Genomic DNA, 22,224 nt, shown 5'->3' with positions numbered 1-22,224 from the left:
TATAAAATTGGGCTCAAAAATTAAGCTTCGCCTTTATTAAAAGGACGTGAAAAGAAAGAAGAGGTTGAAAATGACGAAAGGGAATTCCTTGCCAGAGGTAATTGTCCCGCTTCAGTTTTGAGCGTCAACACAATTTACTACATCATGGGACGCGACTCTGAACCCATTGAAGTCGACGGAGAAAAAAAGTAAGCCACAATAATGACCCTAATTTACAGTGATTCGTACTGACGAGGTAATTATGACGCAGATACAAGTACTTCATTGATAAAACAACCTTAATTCGAACTTGGATCGACGTTCAGATAAGAAGTATAACTAAAATTGATAAGATCGAGAAAAGGCGACAGAGTGAGGTCTTCAGCAAGGTTGAGCGAAAGTTCGAAAATCAAGAAGCGTGCATGGATTAGTTTCGCGACGTGAATTTTGTAGAAATCTCACCATCAGGATACCTATACGGTGAAAGAAAAGAACTAGATTAATTTTATATACAAGTTTACAAGATAATTCTACCCCCAAGTTGCTTCCTTTTCTATAAATAACAAGGGTTAAAACTTTATACTTCTAAATCTTAAGACGTTGATACGGTCAACTCGACATGACAAATCTAACGTTTCCTGGGTTCTGTTTGTTCTTTTTTGTACTAAGCAGCTTCGACGCATCCGGCAATCCTCAGTCCGATTCACCCAAATATTAATATAAATGAGTCCCCGGTGAACTTTCCTGCTCAAAGAAATAAATTGCTAAATATTAGTTAATTGTCGTTCTAGAAATTCTTAGGTTTCAGGTTCCTTACCCGAACATAAGAGGAGTCCAGTTGATGAATTCCGAGGTATGTATTGAAGCTTTCATAGGCTTTATCGTAGCCCTGTACTAGGTCCTGTCTGTTTGACAAAAATTAAAGAGATTAGAGCTTGCTGCTACGTCGTCGTCCATTAAACAGAAAAAAATATTGAACTCATTTACCCCTCGATATCCTTCCAGTCTTTTAATTACTTTGAGAAAATGATGCTAAAATATGCTTCTTTAATCCTATGCTTAACCTTACTACCCCCCAGAGGTCCTATAATTCCTATAAAATCCTAAATTTTTAAAACTATCCTATATAATCCTATATTTTGGGCGAAACTCATCAAAAATCCTATAATTTTGAATTTGCGTGAATTTTAAGCAACACATCTGTTAAACCAGGACTCTGGTCTAAACAAGTTACGTAAAATGGGTATGGTTTCCCTATTATTGTAGCTTAACTTAGGTTCTATAATTCCTATAAAATCCTATATTTTTAAAACTATCCTATAAAATCCTATATTTTGGGCGAAACTCATCAAAAATCCAATATTTTGGGCGAAACTCATCAAAAATCCAATATTTTGGGCGAAACTCATCAAAAATCCTATAATTTTGAAATTTGCGCGAATTTTAAGCAACATATCTGTTAAACCAGGACTCGGGTCTAAACAAGTTACGTAAAATGGGTATGGTTTCCCTATTATTGCAGCTTAACTAATCAAAAAGGCCTAGGGATATTATGGTTCTGAGAACTAAACGCTCAGTTCCCACCACCATGATGAGCTTAGCGTGTGGACAGCTAATAGGGCATATATTAGTTGTAGTTTGCTAGATCAATAATGGCCGCAAATAATTTTTTTCGCAGTACTGGTTCTTAAAAAAAATTTTATAATTAATATTTTAGTGTCCTATATAATCCTGTAATTCTGGAAAAACGTCCTATAAAATCTTATATTTTCATGAAAAAATATCTATAATTATTATAAATATTTTTGAAATTCTGCTTAACCGTACAACAACAACGTTTCAATTACAAAACTAAAAATTATTGTATATACTAGCAAATATTGTAACACTCTTTAAAAAATTTAAAATTATCCACTAACCTTGAAACATGATATTTACAAGGCTTATCAATTTTCAACCAAAAATAACGGTTTTTAATTTCAACTTTTCATTGGTTGAAATTAATCAGGACAGTAAAGTTTCCAAAATTTACTGATGACCCCGGAACTAAGACACTAAATATTCGCTTTAGACCTACGTATATCATTCGGCACAGACAAATTGAGTAACCTTATTCGTCGTCCACTTAACAAACATTTAATCATATGGTAGATACTAGTTTCAAATGCGAATAAGACCTCACACACTTCTTGGAAAAGGAACAGGGAACTAGCCAAAAAGTGTGTGGGACCATTGAATACTCCGATTAGATTAAAAGTGTTTTTAGCATAGCGAGTGATATTACAGCCCACTTTGAGTGGTATCCAATTTCAAGATGAAATTGAAGATTTGAAAACTTCTTGGATTGAGGTACATTCATTTCAGTTGGAGTTACATGGTCAACGTATTGGGACCGTCAAAGAGTTGTTGGGTTCCAAGAAAGATAATTATAGCTGGAATCTCTTTCGATTGTCGCGCGAAGTTATTCTCGTTGCAGGGAAAAATATGGTAGTCCCTGTCAGGTCTCTATGGCCTTTGGTTGGTGTCTTGGTCGTTTTGTTAGGACTGACTGACCGAGTGCAGTCGCAGTAAGTACTTGAATTGTTTTGAAGCCCTGTAATATTAATGAAAGGGTTAATTGTTTAAATGAATTCGAACTTGATAATATTTGAGACTACAAATACGAGGAAGTTGAACAAACATTTGATTTCTCAAATTTGTATTCTCTATTTATTGAGAGTGTGTTAGAGAAAGATTCGAAAATCTACTGAAGGGGCATAGCAAATAGGGCTTGGCTAAATCCCCTGACGCGATTCAAGTATGATTATTTTCCACTTTAAGACACTCTAGGCTACCGTTAAATTGCATAGCGTAGTTTTGTAATGCCTGTATTCGTGGGTTTCTATTCATTTCGCTGAAAACCACGAGGCCCGGTGACGTTTCACTTAGTCGCTCTACTAATACCTCTAGTTAACAAATGTGAAAACCTCATGACAAACTCTTATGTATATTCTATACTTAAAACTACGCCAGTCCCCTGTCTTTTGTTACTGAGTTCAATCGACAACGAAAAGGTTCTGTTCGAATCTTATTAAAGCTTTGAAATTGGAGCCTCTGCATGAACATTTACACGTCCTTGAAGTACGTAGTCTGTCATCATTTAGAGTATTTAGTTACAAAATGTCTTTGAGACTATTTGTCAGTTACTGATAGCCGAAACAAAAATTAAAGCTGATAAAATTTGGTTGAATGCATAAATTTATTTTTCCCAAAATGGTTCCTTGTTGATAACGAGATCTTTTCTAAAAGGTCAATCAATTTTATAGGCATGCATTTGTGGTGGCACCAAACACTTTTCGATTGGGCGCAGCGGAAACCATCGCAGTCTATTCTCACTCTGAAGCTCAAAATGTAACTGTTAGCTTGGCCGATTCCGATTACCCTGGCAAGAAAAGCATTTTCTTCACCAGGACCATAAGGGTTGTCGATGGTAGATTTGAGTAACGGGTTTCTTTGTGAGGAAAACGTTCTGACGTCAAAATTCCTCTGCCCAGATGCACCCCAGACCCTCACTGCAACGGTCAAACCCGAAAACCTCCCGGATTTGAACAAAACGGGACCTTTGTATCAACATTACGTGTATTTGGTGGTCAATTCCGGTGGAAGTTTGAAAAAATCCAAAGTTCTGGTCACCCTCCATTCTGGTTACTTGTTTATACAAACGGATAGGCCCATTTACACACCAAAACAAGAAGGTTGATAACACAAACGTAAATTAAATAATTATTCTTAACATCTTATGATTATCAAACTTAAGTTAAAATAAGACTGATCAGACTTAACGAGGATATGTTGGTGGATACAGAGCCATTCACTCTTCAAATCACGGTAACGGTTAAATAAATTATTTATCAAGTCAAATTAAAGTATTTAATATCGCATATTAGAACCCGCAAGGGGCCATTGTGGACTCTCAACACAGTAACAATATAAAGCGTTCGCACGGAATGTACAATTACGCTTTCAAAATCCCCGGATATTCTTTATTGGGCGAATGGTCAGTCACAGTTCTATACGGACTCAAGGTCAAACTTAACTCGACCGTCCAGTTCGAAGTACAGAAATATGGTAGAACAGTCTCGTTACATATAGGGCCAAAGTTAGTTCTCTCTAACATGGCATCTACGCAGTTTTACCGACGTTCCAAGTGGAAGTCAAGGGTCCTGATGTCATATTCAACGACACTGAACTGTTCGAAGTTTTGGCCACGGCTAAATACGTCTACGGTAAAAATGTCCAAGGACATGCCGTTTTCAAACTGAATGTGAAATTGCAATCTGGACATACTGTACTTTTCGGCACAATTGGACCAAAAAAGGTAACGTGTATTTTTGGTTTCTCTGATTTCTCATGAATTGATTTATATTCATTCAAATCTCGTAGCTCTTCGAAGGTATAGCTACTTGCCTCGTCAATACTTCGGAGATTAGAACAAACGAGAAGATTGGTTGGTTTCCCGGTATCAGTGGAGCTAGACTCTTGGTCGAAGCCAGCGTTTACGAATTTTCTTCGGGAGCGAAAGAGAATGGAACGTCGGACGAAACCATCTTCTCCACAACCCCATATATCATAAGTTTCCAGAAGTCTTTGTCCGATTTTAGACCTGGTATCGATACGGTTGTTCAAGTAAGTCATTAAGACAGGAACAGCAATTATTGCATATTCCCTAAAACCGATAATACCGCTAGGCGCAAATCACCCATGTACATGGCAAACCCGCCAGTAACGTGGAAGTTCAAATCACGGTAGTGGACCATAACAATACCGTGGTACCGGTACCGGTTAAAGAGTCACGCGGTCAATCAAACAAAGAAGGTTTGGTCGCTTTCGTTTTAGGAACTCAAATTTCTCAGGAGTTCTTGAAAGTGACAGTAAGTCTGAACCTGATAGTTCCTGGTCACGACAATCCTGAACCTAAATATTGTTAAAATAACTTTTAGGTTGAAACAGTCAAAGACGTTAAGCATCCTTCCAAGGGTACAATCACTCTAGATGCTTTTAAGTCTCCAATTAATGGTGCTTACGTTGGCATAACTAAAACCAATACACTAATGTACAAGGTACGCAATTACATAGTTCTTCCAGTTGTTTCAAGAAAGAGGGCCGCAATAATAAATTTGTTCTAAATATGTTAAAATGCATACATAACTTTTCTGTACAATTTGAAACTAGAGTTGTCTCAAAAAAGTTGATTTTCATGTCTGTCCTACTTTATGAAATTCTGTCAAGAAACGTTCTGTATCTCAAAAACATTTTCGTTTTGTTTATTTAGAAGTTTTGTCACTAAATGCTCTTGACCCGTTGTATTTTTAGGTTGGAGACACGTTTACTCGCTCTATCTACACGTATCCTTCAGGCATGAACCAGCCTATTTCCTACATGGTCGTCTCTAAAGGCAAAATATTAGCTACCGGAAGTAACTTATATAAAAGTGTCCAGAGAAGTTTTAGTTTCAAAGTGACGGCCGATATGGTTCCCAGTGCCCGTGTCCTGATCTTCACTGTTTACGATGAACATCTCTTCACAGATTCTTTTAAGTTTATGGTCGAGAAAGTGTGCCAACCGGACAGTTTGGTTAGTGTCACCGAATAAGACTAGAGTTGCAGAGTCAAGGAATCTTTCTTTTTCTTTTATTTTTTTTTTCTTGATAGATCAGTTTAGAAGCTGAAAGCGGTATCAAACCTGGGAAGGATGTTAATTTGAAAGTGAAAGGGAAGCCTGGCACGATGGTGGGAATTCTGGCCGTGGACACCGCCGTTTACGCTTTGAGAAACAAAGATAAACTGACCGGAGATAAGGTAAATCTGGCGTTAATCTTTCATTTTTCGTTTTATTCAACAGTTGTCATTGTAGATGTTTAACGAAATGGAGAAACACGATCTTGGTTGCGGTCCAGGTGGAGGCTCTGACTCTGCCGCTGTCCTGACCAACGCTGGCGTAATAATCATTGCCGATACAGTGGCTTTGACCACCGAAAGGAAAAGTAATGGCATTTAAAAGTTAATGCAAACGAATGGAAATTAATATTTATCTCAACCAGGTTGTCTTGAAAGGAAGTTGAAGAAGAGAGAAATCAGCGAAGAAATAAGTTAATAAATGTTGTTACCCTCTTGTTTTTACGATTCTAAGATTTGTGCATTGCCTCTTTTAGCTCGTGAACATGGACAAGGGAATGAAAAGTGTTGCAAGTTGGGAAAGTTGCCCGATAAGCACAAAAGGTGAGTCGTAACAGTCGGACGTATCAAGAAGCTGTATTAACAGAACGTGGCTAATTGCAGAACGTGCGAAGTAAGAGCTGAAATTATCCGTCGATTTGAAGAGTCTGATTTTGAAGACAAAGAAGGTTGCGCCAGCATCTACCTCAAGTGCTGCGAAGCGATTCAGAGCAAGTTGGCACCTGGTCAGAAATTAGTTCTCGATTGCATCGGGACTTTACTCCGTTTATAAAAATAATTATACAAAAACGAGTTTTGCTTCGCAGTCCTTAAAAAACTGCATTTATACACAATCCGCGACACTTTTTCAAACCCACAAAGGGCCAGAAACTAGAAATTATTATATGTATTGCAATTTGAAATGAAGTTTAATCGTTATGAGAAATTTGCTTTTAATTGCGTAGTTCAAACATTTGTTATGATTAGAAATTTTACAACAAAAACCGGTATAAATGCGGCGTTTCGAGATAAAGGGAGCTTAGATTATTTCGAGTAAAATGTCGCTCTACTACTCCTAAAATGAGGTCCCTCATTCTGATTTGTGGCTTTGAAAGCAGTGTCGTATTTCTGACATTTATCATACATTCAGAAAAGATGTTCATATGTGTGTTGTTACATCTTGTATAAGTTTTAAACTACAATTCGAACTCGAGTCATAATCGTCCTTGATTTAGCTCTTTGTTATAATATCCAGGCATTCCTTTGTTGCAGAATTTAATATGGGGCGATCGATTGACCAGCCCGAAACCGATGCTTTGCAAGAGTTTCTCGATGACGAAGACCTGAAAGAGTTTGAAAAAGGCGTCAGATCGAGGAAGGAGTTTAAAGAGACTTGGTTATGGAACAGTGGTGTAATCGGACCCGACGGCGTCCTGGAACAAAATAGGACGATTTTAGATAGTATCACAACCTGGGTTGTACAAGCGGTTGGACTTTCGGGTGCCGTGGGTGGTATGTGTGTTGCCGATCCTAAAGAGATCGTGGCTTTCCAGGATGTGTTTATAGACGCCAAGATGCCGTATAATGTCGTCAAGAATGAGCAGATTGAGATACCCGTAACAATTTTCAATTACGGTCCAGAAAACTTAAATGTAAGATATAGTTTTATCTAAGAATCTGGTAATCGGTGTTTAAGTCAATTATTTTTTAACTCTGTAGATGTTAGTGTACATGTACGGAGTCGAAGGTCTTTGTTCCGATGCCGAACCAGGACAAAGGGGGCCCAGAAGAAAAATTACCGTCGCCTCCAATAGCGCCGAGACTGTGGCCTTTCAAATGATCCCACTTGTTGCCAAAGATTTCTCGCTGACGTTTTCGGCCATGTCCTTCGGAGGATCTGATACGGTTATTAAGACATTGAGTGTAATTGTAAGTCTAATATTACATCTTTTCGTGTTACGTAAGCGATAATTGATTAGAATCTTGATCTCGATCAGCCAGAAGGTGTGCCCCAGGAGAAATTCATCACTTTGCCCGTTGATCCAGCAAACACGGGAAGAAGAAAGAAAAGGCGCGTAGAAAACGATTATGAAACCACATTCGATCCTGAAAACAAGAAACAGCTTTCAATCGTGAGCCTAATTCCGGATGTCGAATTTGTTGTTCCTGGAACCAAATACGCCGTCGTTGAAGCCTTCGGTACGGATGTAGTATCAAATCTAAGATAATTAATAATAATAATTTTATATTCAGGTGAAAAATTCGGTCCTTCGATTGAAACCAGTCTAAACAATCCCGATGAATTTATAAAAGAGCCTACGGGTTGTGGCGAACAAACTATGATGAAAATGGCACCCCTAGTACACACTTTACATTATTTGAAAGCCACTGGAAAACTCAACTCTACTCAAGAGGAAGATGCTTACAAATTTCTTCGCTTTGGTAAACTGTTGCAAGTCGCAAATATTTCATCAAAATTTAAAACAAAACCCTTTTAGGTTACCGAAACGAATTAACTTTCCGAAAGCCCGATGGTTCGTTCGCCGTTTGGGAGCGCGGCACATCCAGCACATGGTAAGATAACATTTTTTCTTGGTCACCTTCCAGCACATGGTAAGCCTATGTTCACGCTTCGCAAGTTACATTTGTGGGTTAATTCGTTCTATAGGTTGACAGCTTTCGTCACCCGAGTGTTTTGTCAGGCGAGAAAGTTCATCTATATCGACGAAAATGTGATCTGCAGCGCTTTGAATTGGTTGGTGACTAAACAGAAACCGGACGGAACCTTCGTGATTTACCGAAGAATATATTGGGCAATCGATCAGGCAATTACCGAACTCACAGCTTTCTCCCTGATGTCGTTCCAACTATGCCATTGTAACTCTGCGGTAAGAATAATGGTAAATCTTGGGAAGTTTTTAAAATATCTTCACACACTTTCGGTGTCCGCGTAGAATTTTCAAGTCCCCAAAGATAAGGCTGCCAACTACTTACGCGCCAAAGTACCGGAAATCAACGATCCTTACCGAATGGCCTTGACAGCTTACGTCTTGGCTCTTTACGATTCCGGATCCGCTATCGAAGTCAATAAAAAGCTTCTACAAATGGCATTGTTCGATCCAGGTACGTGGTGACCTAATAATACAGCGTTTTAACGCATTACTTGAAAACTTGTATGTAATTGCTCAGCTTCGAACACCCTCTACTGGGGAGATGGGAAATCAGCCATTTCTATAAAAGCGACCAGCTACGCCTTACTGACTCAGTTATTGTACAAGGACTTGGAGAAATCGACTTCCATAGTCAATTGGTTGAATTCCGTGAGAGGAAGTGGCGGTGGATTCAAGTCCACGCAAGACACGTTTGTAGCTATTGAAGCTCTGGCTGAATACGCCATTTTGTCAAGGGAACCCGACATATCCCTCGTCATGAACATTACCTCTAACTCTGACCCTAATTTCAAACATACATGGAGTTTTGAACCCGGAAACGCTAGAGTTAAACGAGAAATCGAGGTGATTTCATAGTATAATCTGTGAATTTTTCATTTAACATTACGGAAGGGTGTTAGGTCGTATCTACAAGGACCTACTGGCCCTGTAGAATTCTTCGGTACAACAAACTGACTCATTCCATTTCCGACTTCCATTTAGCTGCCGAAAGTTAAAGGAAATTTGATTGTTGACGCGCAAGGAACTGGCTCTGGTGTTTTCAATGTCCGCTTGAGATATAATACTGCCACTTCTGGAGATCCCCTATGCAAGGTAAATATTTGATTTGAAATACCTTCTCCTCCAAAGTTTTACTGAGCTTCGTTTCCTAAAACGTCTAGTTTGACATTAATGTCACTGTCAGCGAAGTTGTCGATAACATCAAAGAAGATACGACATCCATTACTAAGAAAGACGATAAGAAGCCAAAGTCGGTTGTTGATGGTGTTCCCCCTAAATTAGAAGAGGAACTGGGCGTTGAGAATAATGGTACGTTTCGCGATGGTGCCACGTACTTTCGAGTAATCATTTTTAAAATGTTATATTTTTAGCTAGTCAACCCTCGGAAAGGGCATCCCCCGGTCGTAGTCAAGTCTTTGACAGTCGCCAAAATAGGAGGTTCGCTAATCCTCTGAGTAATGACGACTTGGGTGTTGATTACGAATTGAGAGACCAAGAATTTGAGGAACCGCCGAAAATAGTTCGGAAAAGAGATTTGGATGGTAAGTAACAAAAACAATACCAAGTAAAAAATACTTTAATTACATTAACTTCAACCATAGGTGTTCCTAAATCGAATCCATTGCTTCTCAACGTAACTATTTGTACCAGGTATAGTTATCACTATCGCGTCCATATTTGTTTCCCTTAACTTCTCCATACCTTTACAGGTATTTAGGTAACGGAGACACCAATATGGCCATAGTTGACGTTGGAATGCTAACTGGCTTCAAACCAATCCAGGAAGATTTGGAGAACTTGGTGCTCGACAATTCGCAATCCATTGACAAGTTCGAAATAAATGGACGACACTTGATCTTTTACCTTGAAAAGGTGCGTAAAACTAACTTGCCCTTGGTCTGTAATGGTGAATTTGATGAACATTCGCTTTTCAGATAAATTCGAACGCCACAATGTGTTTCTCATTCCGAATTCAACGAGAATTCGTCGCTAGCAACTTGGAGTCCGGATTAGTTCGAGTTTACGATTATTACGAACCAAGTAAGCTACACGGCGTTGCACGGGTGTTTTTGACGGTCTAAAAGCAGGGAAGAATTTCCTTCGCATGTTGACATTAATTAGACTGTAGGCCCGCCCATTTTTGCATGATGTTGGTTTTATAGAAAAAAACTTTATACAGCTTTCAAATTCAATAAAACAATACAGAATTCGGTTGTAGAATAGGACTTTCTTCACATACTGAATGACTAGGGGTTCTTCACCGTCCCAGCCTTGAAGAGAATTCAACCAAACCACTTCTAATGAACCTTTCCCCTAGTGTTAATGATATCAACCATACACAGTTCAGTCTACTTCGGAAATTAACGAATTGTGATTTTGCATAGAGAAAAAACCAAACGAACAAACGAACCTCACTTTCACAAATATATATAAAATGATTATTCTACTTCCAATTATTGCAGACCAAGTTGCTTGTAGCCAGTTTTACCGCTCCCAAACTACAGGAGCTGTTTTGGGAAAAGTATGTTTCGACGAAGAAGTTCCCCTTGGAAAGAAAGTTATCAATAAAGTTTGCAAATGCGCAGAAGGTATGAAATCACTGGTCATTCATGAAGAGGAGTAATAACCTTAAAAATGTTCACTTAGGCGGTTGTCCACCCGAAAAACCTTTTAAGGAAGTATTTGAGGCTAAAAGTATACAAGCTTCTAGGATATTATTGGCTGACTGGGCTTGCAATGAAAGGGATTACTGTAAGTTATTTTCTACTGGGTAAGCTAAACGAAAGATTTAAACGATGGCCCTTTTTCTAGTTTGGAAGGTTAAAGTACTTTCGATTGATCAGCAAATGTCGGGATACATTTACTATAAAATGCATGTGGTCAAGGTATTGAAAGAAGGTCAGTTTAAGTTTAAGGTTAAGGACTATAAAGTTGGACTCAAAAATTAAACTAGACATTTATTAAAAGGACGTGAAAAGAAAGACGAGGTTGAATTTGAGGAAAGGGAATTCCTTGCCCGAGGTAATTGTCCCGCTTCAGTTTTGAGCGTCAATATAATTTACTACATCATGGGACGCGATTCGGTACCCATTGAAGTCGACGGACAACCTAAGTAAGCTATAAGAATAACCCCAATTTACAGTGATTCGTACTGACGAGGTAATTATGACGCAGATACAAATACTTCATTGATAAAACAACCTTAATTCGAACTTGGATCGACGATAAGAGAAAAGCTAGAACTAAAAATGAAAAAAACGAGAACAGACGACAGAGCGAAGTCTTCAGCAACGTTGAACGAATGTTCGAAAAGCAAGAAGCGTGCAAGGATTAGTTTCGCGTCGTGAATTTTAAGAATTTTCACTACCAGGATATACGGTGAAAGAATACAACTAAATTTGATTTCATATACAAGTTTGCTGCTTCTTTTTCTATTAAAATTTAAAGTGTTAAACCTTTATACTTCAAAATCTTAAGACGTTGATTCGGTCAAAGTTCTGTTTGTTCTTTTTGTACCAAGCAGTTCCGACGTATCCGGCAATCCCCAGTTCGATTCCCAGAAATATTAATATAAATGACACCCCGGTGAATTTTTCAGCGCAAAGCAATAAATTGTTAAATAGTTCATTGTCGTTCTAGAAATTCGTAGGTTTTAGGTGGCGTACCTGAAGATAAGAGTCCAGTTGATGAATCCTGAGGTATGTATTAAAGCATTCGTAGATTTTATTGTATCCCTATTGTATACCCTGTCTATGCGAGAGAGAATTTCGCTGCGTCGTCCTCCATTAAAGGTTTTTTCTCTAAAACAGAACAGTAAAAAGGCTCAGCCTACTGTTATTTTTACTTCCGTGGGCAAGTCGGGCCGCACGGGTAGAGAGGGATACAGGGGACAGTAGCCTATCCACCAATAGTACATGTCCCTGTACGAGATATACGTTGCAACGAGACGCTCGATGCATTTTGTAAGGCCAAATACTCAATGTCGTTACTAAAACGTTTGAAGAATGCATATTTCGGGCACTCTTAATTTATCGAACCATAAACCCACACCACGCGCATTCACAGACATAATCGTTTAGTGAGGTAGTCTTTCATATTCGTAGATAAAAAAACGATTGAAAGTTTACAGGGTGTTTCTGGTAAGTCCGAAAGAAATTAAAGGCTCAAACTGTATGGAAACTGTCAAAGAACATTAAGTTTCGACGTTACGGGCTCCCAAACATTTATTTTCCCTAATAAAAGGGAATAGTCAAAACATGGGCAGTAAGACATAGTCTTCAATATAAGAACGTTAATGAGCCTTTATCAAGCCGAAGTTTTTCGTAGTGTTATAGACCAGCAAGCATTCCACATCATCAGGCCAAGAACGAATATAGATTTAGGCTACAAGAATAACCCCCGTTAGTCTGTCAATCAATTGACGGCGCGTGGAACCGAGGGGTAACACACTTTTGTATGAGCGAAGTGCTTTATAGTTAATGGTTTATGTTTTCACTTTGAAAAAATATCGAACTCATTTACCCCTCGCTCTAACAGTATCCTTCTAATCTTCTAATTACTGTGAGGTAAGTTGTTAAAATATGCTTCTTGAATCCTATGCTTAACCTTACTACCCCAATCCTATGCTTAACCGCACAATCAGGATACTTCACATACATAACTAAAATTAAATGTAATTGTAACACTCTTTTCTCCACTAATTACTAACCTTGAAATGTGATATTCACTATAGGCTTATCAATTCTTAGAAAATCGGTTCCTAAATTACAACCTTGCTTTTTCATTGGATTAAATTAATCAGGGCAGCAAATTTTCCAAATTTCTCTAATGCCATCGGCAGCGTCTCTTATGACCCCGGAACTAAGACGCTAAATATTTATTTTAGGCCTACGTTCATTCTTCAAACTATGAAAAGAAGAATTGCGTAACAGACGAGCAATTTCCTTTACATTTGAATATCACGAGAGTGACAATGCTAATTTTCTACTTAATTTTATAGGATATCTGTTCGCAGTACATCTACAAAGAAATACACGAGAATCTTTCGACGCTTAGAATTATTTAAAAGTATATAATACTTCTATTAGAGAGAAGTGTACCGCAAAGCGGGGTAATTGTAACGTGATTCTTCCCAACATCATTTTACATTTGGAGCAAGGTTACTCAACCGAATCACATACGCGATAAATAGTTCGCTTGTCAAATGTTACTCTATTAGCGATTAACTATTTGCCAAGGCGCATGAGCTTGTGGATTTTTGTCCCACGTCAAGACAATGAAAGTTTGTGGGTTGATTGCTGGGGATTTAGTACCAAACAGTTATAGAATTCACCCTAGCACGGTGCGATGCCCATCTGAAGCTTGATGAGCGGGAGATCTAACAAAAAGGGCGCATGAGCCTGGGAAGTATTAGAGTATTAAAAGGATGCAGAGTGTCATCCTTCTTCCATTATTATCCCCTTCTGGAAATATTTATTTATCTCCGTAATATTTGTGTTAAAAGTTTAACAAAATACTGTTACTCCCTTAGTCAACAAGCACTTCCTTTGTAAAAATTTGCGATAATACAACAACCAAAGCGTCTGTCTGTTTTTGAAAATTGATTACAAAGTTTGACTAAAGTCCCGTATGATTGTGGGCTGAAATATTTCTCACTCACTTAGCAAACAGTTAACCACCATGTCAAGACAGGATGCGAATAAGACCTCACACTCTTCTTGGAAAATGAATGAGGAACTAGCCAAAAAATAAATCTTGTGGACCACTGAGTGATCCGATTAGATTATAAGTGTTTTTAGCATAGCCAGTGATATTACAGCCCACTTTGCGTGGTATCCAATTTCAAGATCAAATTGAAGATTTTAAAACTTCTTGCGCTGGTTCATTCCATTTGGAGTTATATCGTCAACGAATTGGGATCGTCAAAACGTTCTTTGGGTCCCAAGAAAGATAATTAAAGCGGGAATCTGTGTCAATTGTCGCGCGAAATTATTCTCATTGCAGGGAAGGAGATGGTCGTCCCTGTCCGGTCATTATGGCCTTTGGTTGGTGTCTTGGTCGTTTTGTTAGGACTGACCAACAGCGTACAGTCACAGTAAGTACTTGAAATGTTTTTCAAGTCCAATAGCTTTAATTAATGGGTTAATTGTGTTAAATTAATATTAACTTGATAATATTTGAGAGCTGCAAACACGAGCATGTACAAGTTTTTAATTGGTAACTTTGTAAAATATGTTTTGTTAGTTTAATATTCCCTACGTACTGAAAGAGTGATCGCGAATCTCCTGTATTGCTAATTTATTTACTTATCTATTAATTCTTCGAATGAATTTTATATCCATTAATGTTAATAACTGACTAATTGTTAAAAATATTTGATACAAACACGATTCGATTAAGTTAGAAAAATATATTTTTTCATAAGTTCATGTTCCGTAAGTCTGGTATTCAATATTTACTGAGAGTGTCTTTGAAAACGATTCTCCTGGGTAGACTTAGTTTACCCCAACCCCTCCCCAGGCCGCCATTCTGGTACGCTTCGTTTTCAACAATGAAAGTATTTCAGAACCGTTACGTTGCATGACATAGTATTGCGAAGTCTCTATTCGTGGCAGGCTGGGAAATAAGGATATTTTTTAAACTAGTCCTTGGGACCAGTGACCCCCTTGTGTCTGAAATAATTAACTGCTCTCCGGACTGGTCCCAGCCTTTGCTCTCCAATAGATTTGCAATTAATAAACTGGTCCCGAGGACCAGTAACCCCCACTTCTTGAATTAAAAAACTAGTCCAAGCAATTAATAAACTGGTTTTGGACCAGAGGAAGTGTGCTATTTCCCAGCCTGATTCGTGGGTTATCTGTTCCTTCCTCTCCAAAGACTCCAAACCAAAAGCCACTTCATGAGAACCGTGATAGTTCACTAACATAATCAATGTCAAATTTGTTTATCCCTTTGAAAACACAAGACTACTTCTAAAATGATGCTTTATTTACAATGAGTATCACTGCGCAACCCCATGTCCTTTTTTCTATACTTTATAACCGGGGTTAAATTGATAACGAATGAGTTTGGTTCGAATCTTATTTGCGCACCATTTTCGCTTTGAAATTGGAACCACTGCATGGACATCTACACGTCCTTGAAGTCGAAGACGTCGGTTGTCTGTACTTCGCAATAACGCTCTTTATCACTTCCAGTATCGAATTACAAGAGTTCTTCGGTGATGTTTTGTCAGTTACTGATATCCTAAAGGAGTTGATGCGATTGCTTCAATACATACATTTATTTTGCGTCAAATGGTTCCTTGTTGATAACGAGTTCTTTTCAAAAGGTCAATCAATTTTGTAGGCATGCATTTGTGGTGGCACCAAACACTTTTCGATTGGGTGCAGCGGAAACCATCGCAGTCTACTCTCACTCAGGAACTCAAGATGTGACCGTTAGCTTAGCCGATTACCCTGGAAAGAAAACCACTTTCTTCACTCGAAGTATAAGGGTTGTCAATGGTATGTTGTGAGCAACGGGTTTCTTTTGTGACGCAAAAGTTGTGACGTCAAATTTCCTCTGCCCAGATGCACCCCAGACGCTCACTGTAACGGTCAAACCCGAACACATCCCAGATTTGAACATAACGGGACCTTTGGACCACCATTATGTGTATTTGATGGTCCATTCCGGTGGAAAGTGGAAAGAATACAAAGTCTTGGTCACCCTCCACTCTGGCTACTTGTTTATACAAACTGATAAGCCCATTTACACACCAAAACAAGAAGGTTGATAACCACAAACGTCAAATAAAATAATTAGGTTTAACAGCTTAATCTGTATTCAATTTCAGTTAAAATAAGATTGATTAGACTTAATGAGGATATGTTGGTGGATATGGAGCCATTCACTCTTCAAATCCGGGTACGCGTTTAAGTACTTTATTAAACAAGTTCGATTTAAAGACTTCACAATCGCATTTTAGAATCCACAAGGAACCATCGTGGACTCGAAGCGCAGTAAGGATCTAGAGTCTTCGCACGGAATGTACAATTACGCTTTCAAAATCCCCGGATATTCTTTATTGGGCGAATGGTCAGTTACAGTTCTTTATGGACTTAAGGTCAAACTCAACTCGACCGTCAAGTTTGAACTAGCGGAATACGGTAGGAATGTCCCATTTCATATAGTGTCAAACCATATTCACTCTAACATGGCATCTACGCAGTTTTGCCCACGTTCCAAGTGGAAGTCAAGGGTCCTGACGTCATATTCGACGATACTAAAACGTTCGAAGTTTCAGCCAAGGCAAAATACGTCTATGGTAAAAATGTCGAAGGAGATGCCGTTTTCAAACTGAAGGTGAAATTGGAATCTGGACATACTGTAGATATTGGCACAATTGGACCAAAAAAAGTAACGTGTATTTTTGGATTTTTCTGATTTCTCATGAATTCACAGGCGTGCGCAGGGTTTTCAGTAAGGTCGGGCCGCCTAGTTAATTTTGCGCCCTTACCCCCTTACAAAAATGTTCTTAAGAATTCCGAAGGCCATTCTTTGGAACCCTATGGAGCCCTTGGGATCATTTCCTAAAGGAACAATTCCCAAAGACTTTCTTTGGAATTTCCTAAAGAAGTCTTGAGACAAATGTCCAAAGAATGTCTTGAGATTATTTTCCAAAGAAATTCTTTAGGAATTCTAGAGATAAATTTCCAAAGAAGGTATAAGGTTTATTTTCCAAAGAAAATCTTTAGGAATTCTAGAGATTAATTTCCAAAGAAGGTATAACGAATATTTTCCAAAGAAATTCTTTAGGAATTCTAGAGGTAAATTTCCAAAGAATGTATAAGGTTTATTTTCCAAAGAAACTCTTTAGGAATTCTAGAGGTAAATTTCCAAAGAAGGTTTAACGAATATTTTCCAAAGGAATTCTTTAGGAATTCTAGAGGTAAATTTCCAAAGAATGTATAAGGTTTATTTTCCAAAGAAACTCTTTAGGAATTCTAGAGATTAATTTCCAAAGAAGGTCTTGGGTTTGTTTTCCAAAGAAATTCTTTAGAAACTCTTGAGATCAATTTCCAAAGAACATCTAGGGAATATTTGCCAACGAAATTCTTCAGGAATACTTGAGATCAATTTCCGAAGAACGTATGTGGAATATTTTTCAACGAAATTCTTAAGGAATTCTTGAGATAAATTTCCAAAAGAATTCTTGAGATAAATTTCCAAAGAAAGTCTAAGGTTAATTTCCCAAAGAAATTCGATAGGAATTATTGAGATAAATTTCCAAAAAACGTCTATGGAATATTTTCCAACGAAATTTTTAAGGAAATCTTGAGATAAATTTCCAAAGAAGGTCAGGGGTTAATTTTCCAATGAAATTCGTTTAGAATTCTAGAGATAAATTTCAAAGGACCAGCAGATATATTTGCAATTATGCTTTACATATAATTATCTCAAAATATTTTACCGAAATTGTTTTGCTAAAGTTTTCCTGCATAGGCATTGACTTGATAGCTAAATAATTAAAGACGTTTCACAAAGGCTTGTCCCGTAGCTAAGGCTCAGCAATTGCTGAAATGGTTTATCATATTTACCTATTTTCGTGTTTTTTCCTTTAATAGTTCGTGAGGTGTTTATGCAAAGGATAAATTAAATTAAAAGTAAAATACACGTAACTAAAATCGTGATGTTTAGATTTACATGCAGGGAGTATAAGCTGGCAGTCGAAACTTTCGCTTTTGAAAAGTAAAATTAACCTAAAATTAATTATTTTGTGACATGTTTTATCTTTATTTCGAGCGTAATTAGAGTCCAAAATAAATATTTTTTTAAAAAAAATTGTAGATAAAATTAGGTTAAACGCGTTTCTGGTACCCAAAAAACTCTCAGTAAAAATACATGATTAAACTTAACAACAACATCTGTATCTACTGCATGGCCATTGAAGCCTCCAAAACCCCCTTAGTAACCCATACAATTGCACAAGATTAAAACTTTCTGCCGTTTACGGATGTTTTTAAGTAGATTATATGTCTGACTTTATAAGCAGTTTTGCACTGCATGCGAGAACTGCCCGTGCTATAAGGGGTGTTGTTCAGCATATTAGAACTGCACTCCCTGCATTGGGATATGGTTCTGCATGTGAGAACTATCCTCGTTTCTAGAGGGCTAAATTAATTTACCCCATAATCTTCCCTATATTTCCCAAGTTATTTCCCAAGAAAATTCAAACGTTATTTCCCAAGGAAATTAAAAAAGATATTTCCCAAGAAAATTCCAAAGATAATTCCCAAGAAAATTCCAAAGTTATTTCCCAAGCATTTTCCAAAGAAAAAGAGACCAATATTCCCCAATTTCCCTAAGAACTCCTTAAGGATTTCTAAAGAAATTTCCCAAGGAATTTTCTAAAGAGTTCTAAAGAAGATTTTTGTAAGGGTTAACACCCGAGACTATTATTATTGTTGTTGAGGAGGGTACGCGCCCTAGCACCGATGCCAAAGGCATATTGTGCATCCTCATATTCAGGCCTTGAATAGGCTCGTACCTGCAGCGTAGCGAAGAATTCGCTCCACCGTAATAGAGGAGACCCTCGAGGGTTCCAAAGTATGTGAATCAAAATATTCTAGTCTAAGCGAGGCGAAGCAGTCGCACTCGCAAAGTACGTGAGCGGATGTTTCTTCCTTCTCCTGACACGACCTACAGAGAGGGTCATCGGCAAAACCCATCAGATGGAGGTGCCTATTAAGCCGACAGTGCCCGGTCAAAAGACCGGTGGCCAGCCTAATATCCCATCTGCTGAGCGAAATTAGGTCTCTGGCACGAGACCTGCAGGGACCATTGACAAAAAGTTTAGTCTGTCTCTGGCCCTCCATGTTATGCCAGAGCTGGTTTTGTATGACAGTCAACCTGTCATGCAGACACCGTTTGACGTGCCTGTAGGGGATGGGGACGGCCGGCTCGGGCCCCAAGAGACTATACGAGAGAACACAAAATTTTCCCGTCCCCCGTCTGACCATCGCATTTCTCATAGTGGCTCTGTTATTCACATTTCCGTTCCCTTTCGGCGTTTCGCTGATGTTTCTGCAGTCTGCAGATCTAATACCCAAATTTTGCGCCCTTATTTTTCCGGCTTTTGCGCCCCCTTGAAACATTTCATGTCGGGCCAGGGCCCACCCTGCCCGACCCGTGCGCACGCCTGTGCATGAATTGATTTATATTCTTTCAAATCTCGTAGCTCTTCGAAGGTTTAGCTACTTGCGAAATCAGTACTTCGGATATAAAGAAAGAAAAAAAGATTGGTTGGTTTCCCGATATCAGTGGAGCTCGATTCTTGGTCGAAGCCATCGTTTACGAATTTTCTTCGGGCGCCAAAGAGAATGGAACGTGGGACGAAACCATCTTCTCCCCAACCCCATATATCATAGGTTTCCAGAAGTCTTTGTCCGATTTTAGACCAGGAATTGATGCGGTTGTTCAAGTAAGTCATTAAGACAGGAACCGCAATTATTGCATATTCCCTAAAATCGATAATACCGCTAGGCGCAAATCACCCATGTACATGGCAAACCCGCCACAGACGTTGCAGCTAAGATCACGTTGTTGGACCATAATAATAACGCAGTACCGGTTAAAGAGCCACACGGTCGATCTAACGAAGAAGGTTTGGTCGCTTTCGTTGTAGGAACTGAAATTTCTCACAAGTTCTTGAAAGTGACAGTAAGTCCGAACTTGAAGTTCCTGCTCACGACACTCCTGAACCTAAATATTGTTAATATAACTTTTAGGTTGAAACAGTCGATGATAAGCATCCTTCCAAGGGAACAATCACTCTTCATGCTTTTAAGTCTCCAATTAATGACGCTTACATCGGCATAAGTAAAGCTAATAGATTAAAGTACAAGGTATGATACTTCTATTAACATATATTCTTTGAAGCATTGTTTATATTCTAAGCATTCTTTTAAGTAAAACATCTGATGATTTATTATTGTGTTGTAGGTTGGAGAAACTTTTACTCGCTCTATTTACACGAACCCTAAAAACATGAACCAGCCTATTTCCTACATGGTCGTATCTAAAGGCAAAATATTAGCTTCCGGAAGTAATTGGCCTAGTAAAAGCGTTCAGAGAAGTTTAAGCTTCAAAGTGACTGCCGATATGGTTCCCAGCGCACGTGTCCTGATCTTCACTGTTTACGGAAACCATTTCTTAACCGATTCTTTTAAGTTTACGGTCGAGAAAGTGTGCCAACCGAACAGTTTGGTATTGGTCAACAATAAGACTGTAGTTTCGAAGTACAGATTAAGGAATTGATTTTTCTTACTAGATAACTTTGGAAGCGGAAAGCGATAGAAAACCGGGTGAAGTTGTTCATTTGAAAGTGAAAGGGAAGCCTAACACGATGGTGGGAATTCTGGCTGTGGACACCGCCGTTTACGCCTTAAGAAACAAAGATAAACTGACCGGAGATAAGGTAAATCTCGCGTTAATCTTTCATTTTTCATTTTATTCAACAGTTGTCATTGTAGATGTTTAACGAAATGGAGAAACATGATCTTGGATGCGGTCCAGGTGGAGGCTTGGACTCTGCCGCTGTCCTGACCAACGCTGGCGTAATAATCATCGCCGATACAGTGGCTTTGACCACCGAAAGGAAAAGTAATGGTTTTTAAAAGTTAATGCTAACGAATGGAAATTAATAATTGTCTCAATCAGGCTGTCTTGAAAGGAAGTTGAGGAAAAGAGAAATCAGCGAAGAAATAAGTTAATAAATGTTGTTACCCTCTTGTTTTTACGATTCTAAGATTTGTGCATTGCCTCTTTTAGCTCGTGAACATGGGCAAGGGAATGAAAAGTGCTGTAAGTTGGGAAAGTTGCCTGATAAGCACAAAAGGTTGGTCAAAAGAATCGGACATCTCGAGAAGCTGTATTAACAGAACTTGGCTAATTGCAGAACGTGTGAAGTAAGAGCTGAAATTATCCGTCGATTTGAAGAGTCTGATTTTGAAGACAAGGAAGGTTGCGCCAGCGTCTTCCTCAAGTGCTGCGAAGCCATTCAGCCCAAGATGGCACCTGGTCAGAATTGGCTTCTCGATTGCATCTCAACACTAAACCGTTTCTATAAATACTCGTGGCATTCCTTTGTTTCAGGACTTTACAGTCGTCCTTTGTTCCCTGAGTCTACAACGAATTTCGGACGATCAAACAACGAGGCCGAAGTCGATAAGATGGATTTTCCCGATGAGGAAGAGCTGGGAGTTCTCGAAAGTGGCACTGCTCAGAGGAAAGATTTCAGAGAGACTTGGTTATGGGACAGTGGTGTTATCGGACCCAGCGGCGTCATGGAACAAAATAGGACGCTTTTAGACAGTATCACAACCTGGGTTGTACAAGCGGTTGGAGTTTCGGGTGCCGGGGGTGGCATGTGTGTTGCCGACCCTAAGAAGATCGTGGCTTTCCAGGATGTCTTTATAGACGCCAAGATGCCGTATAACGTCGTTAAGAATGAGCAGATTGAGATTCCCGTGACGATTTTCAATTATGGGCATAAAAGATTAATGGTAAGGGGCGTTTGGTTTATTAATTTGTTATTCAATAATTAAAAAATTGGTCCTTTATAATGTAGATGTTAGTATACACGTACGGGGTAGAAGGTCTTTGTTCCGATGCCGAACCAGGTCAAAAGGGAACCCGTAAAAAAATCTACGTCAACTCCAATAGCGCCGAGACAGTGGCGTTTCAAATGATCCCACTCGTCGCCAAAGATTTCTCTATTACGTTTTCGGCCATGTCCAGCGGAGGATCTGATACGGTTGTTAAGACGCTGAGTGTAATTGTAAGTCAGTTAAAGCAATTTTCTCGTAATAAGAGGTAACTTATTGGAATCTCGTTGC

The 22,224-nt window shown here is 38.7% G+C and overlaps 3 protein-coding genes and 1 long non-coding RNA gene across 4 annotated transcripts in view; 3 read left to right on the top strand and 1 right to left on the bottom strand.

Moving 5' to 3' along the window:
* The window catches only part of LOC149717414 (complement C3-like), a 10,456-nt gene extending 9,703 nt beyond the window's left edge, over positions 1–753 (top strand). Inside the window, exons 33-34 of the mRNA XM_089838801.1 lie at positions 44–188; positions 251–753. Coding sequence (XP_089694927.1) covers positions 44–188; positions 251–410 — 305 coding nt within the window. The 3' untranslated portion in view covers positions 411–753. The remainder of the gene's footprint in view (positions 1–43; positions 189–250) is intronic.
* LOC149717413 (uncharacterized) lies at positions 601–2,372 on the bottom strand. Its single transcript, XR_016366767.1, has 3 exons — positions 1,899–2,372; positions 797–884; positions 601–723 (listed from the first exon to the last, which is right to left on the bottom strand). It is a non-coding gene; the product is annotated as an uncharacterized LOC149717413 (long non-coding RNA).
* Positions 2,109–22,224, top strand: part of LOC149717412 (venom factor-like) — a 24,015-nt gene continuing 3,899 nt past the window's right edge. The window contains exons 1-18 of the mRNA XM_089838798.1: positions 2,109–2,126; positions 2,329–2,546; positions 3,285–3,448; positions 3,513–3,713; positions 3,776–3,846; positions 3,906–4,086; positions 4,149–4,336; positions 4,402–4,644; positions 4,707–4,889; positions 4,959–5,078; positions 5,332–5,592; positions 5,670–5,816; positions 5,872–6,001; positions 6,059–6,106; positions 6,170–6,236; positions 21,285–21,406; positions 21,482–21,891; positions 21,957–22,166. Of these exons, the coding sequence (XP_089694924.1) occupies positions 2,124–2,126; positions 2,329–2,546; positions 3,285–3,448; positions 3,513–3,713; positions 3,776–3,846; positions 3,906–4,086; positions 4,149–4,336; positions 4,402–4,644; positions 4,707–4,889; positions 4,959–5,078; positions 5,332–5,592; positions 5,670–5,816; positions 5,872–6,001; positions 6,059–6,106; positions 6,170–6,236; positions 21,285–21,406; positions 21,482–21,891; positions 21,957–22,166 (2,967 nt within the window). The 5' untranslated portion in view covers positions 2,109–2,123. The remainder of the gene's footprint in view (positions 2,127–2,328; positions 2,547–3,284; positions 3,449–3,512; positions 3,714–3,775; positions 3,847–3,905; positions 4,087–4,148; positions 4,337–4,401; positions 4,645–4,706; positions 4,890–4,958; positions 5,079–5,331; positions 5,593–5,669; positions 5,817–5,871; positions 6,002–6,058; positions 6,107–6,169; positions 6,237–21,284; positions 21,407–21,481; positions 21,892–21,956; positions 22,167–22,224) is intronic.
* The window catches only part of LOC149717410 (venom factor-like), a 22,391-nt gene continuing 14,325 nt past the window's right edge, over positions 14,159–22,224 (top strand). Inside the window, exons 1-12 of the mRNA XM_089838797.1 lie at positions 14,159–14,438; positions 15,692–15,849; positions 15,916–16,116; positions 16,182–16,252; positions 16,314–16,494; positions 16,557–16,744; positions 19,566–19,808; positions 19,871–20,047; positions 20,116–20,232; positions 20,330–20,593; positions 20,658–20,804; positions 20,860–20,989. Of these exons, the coding sequence (XP_089694923.1) occupies positions 14,356–14,438; positions 15,692–15,849; positions 15,916–16,116; positions 16,182–16,252; positions 16,314–16,494; positions 16,557–16,744; positions 19,566–19,808; positions 19,871–20,047; positions 20,116–20,232; positions 20,330–20,593; positions 20,658–20,804; positions 20,860–20,989 (1,960 nt within the window). The 5' untranslated portion in view covers positions 14,159–14,355. The remainder of the gene's footprint in view (positions 14,439–15,691; positions 15,850–15,915; positions 16,117–16,181; positions 16,253–16,313; positions 16,495–16,556; positions 16,745–19,565; positions 19,809–19,870; positions 20,048–20,115; positions 20,233–20,329; positions 20,594–20,657; positions 20,805–20,859; positions 20,990–22,224) is intronic.

The sequence above is a fragment of the Phalangium opilio genome, unplaced genomic scaffold (genome assembly GCF_054372755.1).
Source record: "Phalangium opilio isolate 3A_F unplaced genomic scaffold, DU_Popi_V2 ptg000003l_1, whole genome shotgun sequence".
Lineage (NCBI taxonomy): Eukaryota > Metazoa > Arthropoda > Arachnida > Opiliones > Phalangiidae > Phalangium > Phalangium opilio.
This window is presented reverse-complemented; position numbering and strand designations above follow the sequence as displayed.